The 10,282-nt window shown below is 40.4% G+C and overlaps 2 protein-coding genes across 2 annotated transcripts; both read left to right on the top strand.

Moving 5' to 3' along the window:
* Positions 1-910: 910 nt before the first annotated feature.
* Positions 911-3,399, top strand: LOC108664693 (DNA-directed RNA polymerase III subunit RPC5; the record flags this gene model as incomplete). The annotated part of the gene is given in 3 exon segments (XM_018151357.1): positions 911-1,129; positions 2,068-2,252; positions 3,280-3,399. Coding segments are annotated over 3 exon segments (477 nt in total), but the record flags the coding sequence as incomplete, so codon positions are not given.
* A 1,555-nt stretch (positions 3,400-4,954) lies between these two features.
* On the top strand, positions 4,955-10,231 carry LOC108664694 (flocculation protein FLO11). Its single transcript, XM_018151358.2, has 3 exons — positions 4,955-5,340; positions 5,779-5,882; positions 6,170-10,231. The coding sequence occupies exons 2-3, from the start codon at positions 5,784-5,786 to the stop codon at positions 9,236-9,238; spliced, it is 3,168 nt and encodes a 1,055-aa protein (XP_018006847.1). The 5' UTR covers positions 4,955-5,340; positions 5,779-5,783; the 3' UTR covers positions 9,239-10,231.
* The last annotated feature ends 51 nt before the right edge of the window (positions 10,232-10,282 follow it).

Raw genomic sequence — 10,282 nt, 5'->3', positions numbered from 1 at the left:
GGTGACTGTGGTGTGTGATGATGACTGTGGTGTGTGATGATGACTGTGGTGTGTGATGATGACTGTGGTGTGTGATGATGACTGTGGTGTGTGATGATGACTGTGGTGTGTGATGGTGACTGTGGTGTGTGATGATGACTGTGGTGTGTGATGGTGACTGGTGTGTGATGATGAGTGCAATATAAATGATTGACTGATAAATATTTCCTTGTATTAATGATTTCTGCGTTAATTTGGTATATCTATGCTTCATTACTCTTATTTATCGCCATATAATTTATGTACGTATTGTAAGCATAAACACTTCTAGATTTATTACTACCTCACTAATAGCCGTTTGAAAAACAGTCACTGGTCAGTTAACACGTTGCTTCATCTTGTACTATTATTTCATTTTTTGTTCTGTTTTTAAGAAGGGTTACCAGACGGTCATTTTTTCCGGACAAATTCCGTAATTTAGTTTTTCTCAATTGCGTTGGCCAGCTAAAATTTATGATAGGGGTACTTCCTAATTAAATTTTAAATACTGAAAAAATAAAATAAATGGAATTTTTATAGCGGAACCTACAAATAAACTAGTATATATTGAGTTATCGGCCTTTTTTGGCCTTTTTTGTTCTCGGATTTGGCCCATTTTAGGCAACCTGAATTATGTACCACTACGGTACGTCCTGGAGAAATACATTTCGTGGTACGCATATGTACCACTTCGGAGTCAACGTGTTAAACTATATGTATTGTAAAGCAATAGAAATTTTTGACATGAATGCCAATAAAACAGTTCAATAATGGTTATTTGTGCAGATACAAGTGAATGCGATGTGCAATAAATTATATTTAATGTTTGGCAGTAAAAAAGTTGAAAATGATGTCGAAATTAAATGCACTCATCTATGTTATTGCATGTCAGATCCAAGTGAGCGCCACGCTGGTGCAGGGCTGCTGGGTCCTCAAGTCTGACCTACTCTACCCCACGGCCGCCCTCACCACGACCACCACCCCCTCCGCCCCCCACGGTACCACCCACTCCTACATCACCACCCGCAGGAGCGCAGGACGCACCAGTGGCCGCCACAACACGCCAGCGGGCACCCCACACAAGGCTATGGTCGACGCCAGGGAGTATGCCGTGCGTTTCGTTCTTCTTACGAAGATAATTACTACTTAAATGTTAACAAAGAATATGTAATGTACTAGAACTTATTCATTTTCAAAATACGCTGCTCATTGCTGCTTAACGAGTTAAAGTTTGAAGCATAGTTTTAGCCAGTCCGGCGCCTTAGAAGGCAGATTAGATGCATTAAGAGGGCTGATATGTCCCTTTTTGATGCCAAATCCGTACTCCAAACTGGCGTTGACGTTTAAATCCTGCATCAAACTTGGTGAGATGCGGTAGGCTCCAAACATGTTCTGGTGCTTCTAGGGGCACCAGCTCTGGTACTGGGTAGTTACTGAATACTCAGGCCACGGTAATGATGATACCAGGGTACAAGCGGTACGTGCTGCTGCAATTGCCAAAGATGATCTCTTGTATATACTCAAGACATTTTCTACAGCCTTCCAAATCTTTTATTAAATTCCCGATTATGTTCTGTGTTCAATTTTTTCATAATATAAAGTAATTTACTTCCAGCAATGATTATCTAACCGGAAGTAGTTGTTTCACAGCAATTACCGCATGGCTGGAATGCGTTTTTTAATCTCAAAAATAAAGGAATTGCTAGAGCATATATGTCATTTTGAGCCTGTGGTTTAACTTGATAGTCCACAAATTTGTAGAATTTTATACCGTATCAAACTATGAAGAACTAATTATGTGTAGATGGAAATGTTAGTCATCATGTTTAAAACAAATATCAATTTATTCAATATTCGTTTCATAATTATTTGTCTAATTTTTTGTAAATTTGCTTTAGATTTTATGTAATTGATACACAACTACACTTATAGTCTAATTTTCAGCCCATCTGTCTGAATTTTTTAATGTCACCATAAGTCTACATTTTATATAATTAGTTATAGTTGTCACGTAATGATGGCGAACTACATGAATTTATGTGTGTTCAGTTGTACCTGCTGAGCTCACAAGGCTGGCTGGAGCTGGACAAGCTGCAGCAGATGACGCCCGTGCCAGGGACAGACATGCTGGCCATGCTGGGGGCCATTGCAAGACCTCAGCTCGCGCAGGGCAACAACAAGAGCTCGGGCCGCTGGGTCTTCCTGCTCGACAGAGACGATCACTTCATCGAACAGTGAGTCTCACTCTCCCGATGCCTCTTAGTTGCTGTTATTTATATTATTTTTTAGTTGCTATTATTTATATTATTGTTTATTTGCTCTTATTCATATTATTGTTTAGTTGCTGTGATTTATATTATTGTTTATTTGCTGTTATTTATATTATTGTTTAGTTGCTGTAATATTTATTTATAACGATCACTTCATCGAACAGTGAGTCTCACTCTCCCGATGCCTCTCAGTTGCTGTTATTTATATTATTGTTTATTTGCTCTTATTTATATTATTGTTTAGTTGCTGTTATTTATATTATTGTTTAGTTGCTGTTATTTATATTTATATGATTGTTTAGTTGCTGTTATTTATATTATTGTTTAGTTGTTGTTATATTTATTTATAATTCATATAATTTTGCTCCCTAGTATCCCAAATCCCCTTATCCCTTGATACCTAATTCAGTGAAAAAATTATATAATTTATCATTGAAATTATATAAAGAATTCTTGAAACACACATTTTATGTAGAAGATAAGACCTCCATCACACACTTGTTTCAAAAGATAGAGGGAACTATTTTTCTTTGTTCAAAATAATTTTTTTGATTGCAGTATCATATTTTATTTCTTGATTTTATTTATTTCCATTCCTGCAATCGTGAATAATTTCAGCGATATTGATTGAAAATTTGCATGTATAATATATCCTCATTGTTCTATCTTTACCTGTTGTGCGTTCTTTGAACTCAAGTAGGAATGTTTATGTGAATGTTTATGCATAGACATAGGACAAGTAGGAATGTTTATGCATAGACGGGCGATGTTTTGCTTTACTTGTTATTGATTAAATTCAAGGGATTATCATGCAGAATGGTGTCAAATTGTACATTAAAGGACTGTTAAATAACTGTTAAGGACTGTTAGGACTGTTAAAGACTGTTAGGACTCTTAAGGACTGTTAGGACTCTTTTAAGGACTGTTAACAACTCTTGAATTTTATAATAAGGACCGTACGCACACACTTGAATTTTCCTATATCTTGCAGGCACAGAGAGGTGACGCAGCGCTACGCCATGAAGTGGGAGTATCAGTTCAGAACCCGCATCGCTCCGAGATAGCAACGTCCGAGATCTGAATAGTTGTGCAATATAACTACTGCTCGTGACTTTTGCGTTTTGAATGTCCCGCTATGTCGTGATATTTGGGTTAAAGTGGAACAAAGAATTGAGCTTTAATGGTGGACATGACACCTGCCGTGTGACCTGGACTGTTGGTTTTGTGCCTCGTGATTTGCTTAGATTGGTTCTCTGTTCCATGCGTGGTTCTCATTGTTGATGCTCCGCTGCAGGGGGGTGGGGGTACAGCCAAGGTACCCGTAAATGTGCATATCATTTTTCCTTCAATTCAGAGCTGCGTCTCATTAAAGAGTAATAGTGATAAACACAAAAATTCTATTAACCCTAACTCTGCCTTCACATTAAATGATCCCTGTTACTCGATTTACCGCTGTGAAGGCTTTAATAGGCTCTAGCAGATCAGTATTTCTTTATTGTTTATTATTATAAGGCAGTAATGTCTTGTAACTTGTTAGTGTATCATAATAACTCCTGATGATGGCGCTGGGCGTTCTCTATGAACATATGCTGAATTATTTCGGCGGATTCATTGTCAAAATAGTTTGCCTAAATTAAAATAAAAATTGACAAATTATTAGTTATTTTACGATTCAAACAATGAAGTAGCATTAATAGCAACTCTTTCACTGGCACCTTGGCTGACTCCTTCCTGGGGACCTCACGACGCTCCCCCAGCTCCCAGTCTTGATAGTTTAGGACGCTAGTGATAGTTACGTTCGTTACTTCATTATTAGTGACATTTAAACATGATCAATTTCCAAAGCCTCGTTTGTTCCAATAAGTATTGGTCATGCGTAATTTAGTGACTTCAGATCCGTCTAGTGGCCCAGTCGAAACGATTTTCTCAGTGGTTGACAACATTCATCATTCAATGCACTACTAAATAACTCCACATTGAATGTTGCATCGAATATCGTTTGATTATTTTTAGCATTGCTTATCTGTTGCTTAAATATTCAAATGCTATCCGATTATTATTTATGTAGGATGCAGAAGATTAAGGATATGCTCATCATGAACCCTAATGTCTCCCTCCATCCTTGGCCATATGACCGCCTCCTAATCCTACTCTAATGGCAGAACTACAAGAGTAAGGATATGCTCCTCATGAATCCTAATGCTTCCCTCCATCCTCGGCCATATGATGGTGACCGCCTCCTAATCCTACTCTAATGGCAGAACTCGCGTCCAAGCTGTGCACCCAAGCATCGCTGTCTAGCTCTGCCATGGGCCCATTTGTTCAGATTTTTTCAAAGGGTTAATAAAATGTACATTATGAATAAAAATGTATATTATGACGGCCCTCGAGCGTGGCCATAGCCTGCTACAACCGAAACGTATCTATACTACGAATCAATAAAGAAAAGGCTCGCAATTTCGGGGTGACCTCAAATATCTTGCTTTGAACGTCTTAAATCACGGTACTGTCACTACTGTGTTACTGTTGTCATGGACTTGGCTATCAATTAATTAATAGTTGAGCGTTATGGAGTCTGTCTTAGCGATTTTTTATTCAAGTTTTCTGTAGAAACTTTTGCTCTTAATTCTTCTTTCTTTTTTTCCTATGAAGCAATACCATATTTGCTGGCTAATGAACGTTTACATTCCGCAGAATTCATCTCTTAGATATTTAGTCAATAGAATGAGAAGGGAGCCATAACTTAATTTCTATATCAGCCCAAATAATCTTTTCTAAATACTAAAACTAAGTGACTAATAATCATGTTGAGATTTAGGTAGGAAGGAGGTTCTGGTTTCAATCCAGTTTCTGTTCTCGCTTTTATTTTTCATTAACACGCTGAAGTGGCAGGAATTTCGTTGGAAATTCTATAATGTGAATTGCTGCGCTGCCGATGCCTGATTGCCGTGTCATGAACAACACGAAATGGCGAGCTCCACGTATGACAAAACCTTCCCCTCGTAGAATTATTTGTAAGATTACATCTTCACTCTTTGCTGAGTACTTGAAGGTTAGTGAATTAATGTAATTTCTCTTATAACATTCCTTATGAAGTGCATCAGTAGTCATTATTATGAGGACAATGAATGCTTCACTAATGGCCGCTCTGCGCCACATTTTTATAGTGAGGAGTGATTTTGTTCTAGTTTTGTTTATATTCTTGGGCTATATTATACTATTAAATTTGATAGCGCATGAGATTATTCAGAAATAACTGTACGTGTCCATTTCACTTTCTTTAATATGGTATAATTTATGCATTTATCTCGATTGCTTCAATCTCACCATAGAAACCAATGATAACGACATGTGTGGCAGGTGTTACTGCTGCTCATGTTTCCACGATGCTTGATTAACAGGGTGAAAAAGTTCCACACATGCCAATAGTTAATAGTGTTAAACACAATAGTTAATGCTCTTAATAGTTTTAAACACTATTTGTCTTCAGTCAGGATGAACAGCGCGAGGAAGTTCAGGAAGCAAGCGGCGGGTGCAGCGGACGAGGCCCTGAGCGCTCCTGTGGACCAGGCACATGACTGTGTAAATAACCAGGTTTGTTCACTTCGGTTCTCATTATAAAAAACATTCTCACTCTACTTTCTACTTCTCCCTCAATTGTTATTTGTCTTTTAGTTCGTTGATTCTCTTTGTGTTCTTTGCTGCTGATCTTATGTAAGAGACAAAAACAATATCGAGTTGAAATCCTAGTTTAGATATTGGTAGAGATAATTAGTATAGAAAAGAAAGTATACATCATGTTCGCATGTCAGAGTATTCATAAAATGTATATTGTATGATATACCTCACAAGATCTGTCATTAATGAACTGAATATTTCAGACTGAAAGTTCCCGGAGCCCGAGGCGGCGTAAACATATTCGTGTTGCCGCTTTTGCCAATATCGCCTTGTTTCCCGAGCCTGAAATCGCCCCAGAACCCGACGACCTGCGCAGCTTCCGCTTGCATTCTAGTGGCGACGGGTCTACGACGGACTCAAACAATCCTGTCTCATTGCAGGATCCACTCAAGCAATTGACGAGATTCCAGACACGAAGACTTGCATCATCTGAACTTCGCAATTTCAGGATATCAAACATTAAAGCTTTGCGGTCCATGCGCATGAACAGAGCTTTGTTCCCGAGAAATTCAGTGTTTGCTGACTCCCAGAAAAAAGTTCTGACTTCCAAAAGCTGTTCAGTTGTCTCAACTTTTCATCATCCAAACCTTGCTCAGAAATTAAAAGCACCTGCACAACATTTACGAAGATTTCGACTGGGGAACCGAGGTAATGTGTCGCGGGATCGAGCCTTGACGCTGCTTGATAGTCAAATCCTGAATATCCGACGCTCACTAACGAGTACCAACCAAGAAAATATATTGTTGACTGTAAACAACGGCGTTACTGCTGTTCAATGCAATAGCACCAGGAGCAAAAGGAACAATTTGTCTTCTGATAAATTTATTTCACGACAAGGACCAGCTATTGCTCTTCCTTCATCGGCTACTCGGTCACGACCTGCATTGAAGGCCTGCAGACAATCCACCAGACAAGCGACTACAAGCCTTGATGGCAGTATTTCATCTGACCAAGTCCAGAAAACAAATCTGTGCTCAAATATTAACAAAACCTCTCGCATTCTGGACAATGATGATGAGATAAAAGTTATATCTAAAAATGAAGATCTTATTAAAACCACCAGTGGCAGTATAGACGATAAACTTAATCTGAACCAGCAGAAAAAGGGAACGGTTCAAGCCAACGAGATGAAAACAAACTCGAAATTTTTGAAGCAAAAGCACAGTGGGAAACCTACTCTTTCTTTGACTGAATCGAGTACCAGAAAACAAAAAATACAATGCAGCCAGAACCATCTTTGTCTTGGCCGCTGCTCGGAGCACGAGGGTAAAATTCTACCAATCGGCGAAGACCTATCACAGAAACGAGGCCGACCAGAGACTAGAAGTTGCACTTATTATGAGAGTCCGCCCGAGATTGTAGCCCCAAGCCCTGCCACTGCAGCCCTAAGCACTCCCAGCGCAGCCCCAAGGGCTGCCACCGCAGCCCCAAGCGCTGCCACCGCAGCCCCAAGCGCTGCCACTGCAGCCGTAAGCACTCCCAGCGCAGCCCCAAGCGCTGCCACTGCAGCCCTAAGCACTCCCAGCGCAGCCCCAAGCGCTGCCACTGCGGCCCCAAGCTCTGCCACTGCAGCCCTAAATGCTGCCAGTGAGGTCCTAAATGTTGCTGCAGCCCCGAGCGCTGCTAATGATCCTACTCCTCCAAAATTAAGGAACTTGAGACCTCTAAACACACAACGGAGCAATGCAGAATGTAACGCCAAGCGCCATAGTTTACGTTCAATTGGGGAAATTGTCTCGCTGCCTCGAACTTCTTTGCCAGATCGTCTTTGGCAGCCTTTGAGCAACACAAAGACTTCTTTGAAGACTCGTAACGTGTACTCGAGACTTGAAAATTCTCATACTTCTAGTCTGAAACGTTCAAAATTTATCAAAATTAAGACGCAGAAAATGTCTGAATTAAGGGGCTATCGTCCAAAAGTTATTAACGAAATTGTAAATCTAGAAGACGACGAAGACCTATCGCGAAAATCGGTGCCATCGACTACGAATGTTATAGTAAGTGTGTCGTCTTCAATTGTGGGAACATCAACATCTGCACTCAAGGGCACCGGTGATACTGGGGTAAAAACAACGGATATGCATTCACTCTCAGCAGGAGAAGAACGTACGACCCCCGAGTCTACTTCGAAATTATCATCTAGAACTGGTGGTAAACGTCCCATGCCTGAGTCAGACACATCGCCGCCTTCACTTACGCCGCGTGGTAAACGTCCCATGCCTGCGTCAGACGCATCGCCGCCTTCACTTACGCCGCGTGGTAAACGTCCCATGCTTGCGTCAGACGCATCTCCGCCTTCATTTACGCCGCGTGGTAAACGTCCCATGCCTGAGTCAGACGCATCGCCGCCTTCACTTACTCCTTTGAGGCAGCGTGGTAAACGTCCCATGCTTGCACCATCAACAATCCGTCCCCTTGAAGGTGACGATAAGCACGCCACACCAGCAGCAGAAGTTCCCTTGCTGGTAGGTGAGCCAGTACGCGCAACAAAACGCGTTCCCTCCACAACGGGAGGTGAACACGTAGCGCTTGCCAAAGGATCCTCTTCACTTCAAGCAGGGGCTGAGTGTAGTTCCAGCGAAGAAAATGACTGTGTGATTATCCTTGACAATGCGAAAAAAAGAACTACACTTTCATCCAGGGTCTTAAATGCTTTGAATGCACCAAGCCGGACCCATAAAAGCGACTCTAACTTATATAGCGGCACTAGCAAACCAATGCCTCTCGGTAACAGGAGACAAACTCGAAGTTTGGCTTCTTCTAGTCCTAGCACGAAGAGTAATATAAAATTATTGAGGATTCCTTCTCCTAAAACTACTAATAATGAAATCCCCAGATGCAACACGGCGAAAGCGTCCAATATTATCAGGAGCTTGGAAGGTCCCGAATTAATTGATCGTAGCAATTCAAATCAAGAACCCAAAAAGACAAAACAGGATATTTCTATCTCTCCGTTTAACCCGAGTTACCTTTCCATAAATCATTCCAAAATTCTTGATTTAATATCTCCTTCCGTTTCGATCTCTTGGGCCTCAAATTCTCGAAGCAAATCTACAAACACATCAACATCCTCGTCACGACATCCCACAGCTACGGGTTCATCTAAAGCCACCTCTTCCAGTGTCAGTTCAAGTCTGACACCAACATCATCAGACTCGTCTCTGCGGGAGTTTCGACTACGCACTTCCCAAGATGCAGAGATAATGATAGATTCAGTCATAATTCATGGACGACGTGGAAATGGATTGCGTAATTTCAGACGTGAAAAATGATCAAGACGACGATATATTCGGTCTCGATTTACTAGTCTTTTTGTCGTGGGTTGTTTATGTGTAACTTGCTGAGTCTGGGTTGAGGCTCGCTGGTGAACGCTATCCGCCCCATCGAAGAGAACTAAGGCACAACATGCAAGCACTAGGCTGCGAGTATTTCATAGTTCATCACTTATTTCTAAGCTTATGAATTTCTTCACTCCGAATATAGGAGTGGTAAACTTGGTCTATGGAAGCAATGAGTGAAGAACAAATATGAACGAGTTATTGGAAATAATTGCAATATTTATAGTTTCTGTTATGTCAAGATTCTTGAGCTTTATACAGCTCAGTGGCCATGTCTATGATCTAGAAAGGAAACCAATCGATTTTTTTACAGCTACTTTAGTTATTACAACTTCCATTCAATTCCTCGTGTAAACCCTACAACCGCATTTCGACATATACTTTATAACGCAATTGATAGTCATTATATTCTAAATGGAAAAAGCTTTTGCGGCGCGGTAATCAATCGAAGTTTTGGGCAATTACTTCCTGCTTGCCTGTTCGTAGATTTGTTTGCATACTGGTTATTTCAAGGTGGTCGTTTACCTCTTATTTGCCTGCCTGCTTTTTCAAGTTTTTAACGCGTTTGCTTGGTTTCTGCAACCGTTTAGTTCGATATACGTCTATTATTTTGGCCTGTGTGATGAGAATATTTTTATTTTTAATTCAAACAATCATCCAAGTCGGTTTGAAAACATCTGAATGTTACAGATATTCACCGGTTAGTAATTAGACGTATTGCTGGCGTGATAAAATGGAAATTTATATTTTTATAAGGTAAAGTTAAGCTTCTGAGAACGCTGTTGTTCGCGTCTTCCGTCTTCCGATTACAAAAAAGATATGATGCTGGCAGTGGCATTACCTGATAGCGTAAGTTATTGTATTCAACATGGAATGGATTTTGTTTCAGTAAATCAGTGCCTCTTCTCGAATATATAAACATTCCTCGTGCGCATTTATGTTCAATCCTAAAAATCTAGTTCTTGAATGAATAGTTAA

Source organism: Hyalella azteca, unplaced genomic scaffold, assembly GCF_000764305.2.
Source record: "Hyalella azteca isolate HAZT.00-mixed unplaced genomic scaffold, Hazt_2.0.2 contig7681, whole genome shotgun sequence".
Classification (NCBI taxonomy): domain Eukaryota; kingdom Metazoa; phylum Arthropoda; class Malacostraca; order Amphipoda; family Hyalellidae; genus Hyalella; species Hyalella azteca.
The sequence above is the reverse complement of the archived record's forward strand: the minus strand, read 5'-3'. Positions and strand labels throughout refer to the sequence as shown.

What these genes read in the sequence shown, in the direction of transcription:
- LOC108664694 (XM_018151358.2), top strand. Translation starts at nt 5,784, where the DNA reads ATGAACAGCGCGAGGAAGTTCAGGAAGCAAGCGGCGGGTGCAGCGGAC. An exon ending in ATGACTGTGTAAATAACCAG is followed by an intron (nt 5,883 to 6,169) that starts GTTTGTTCACTT and finishes TGAATATTTCAG; the next exon opens with ACTGAAAGTTCCCGGAGCCC.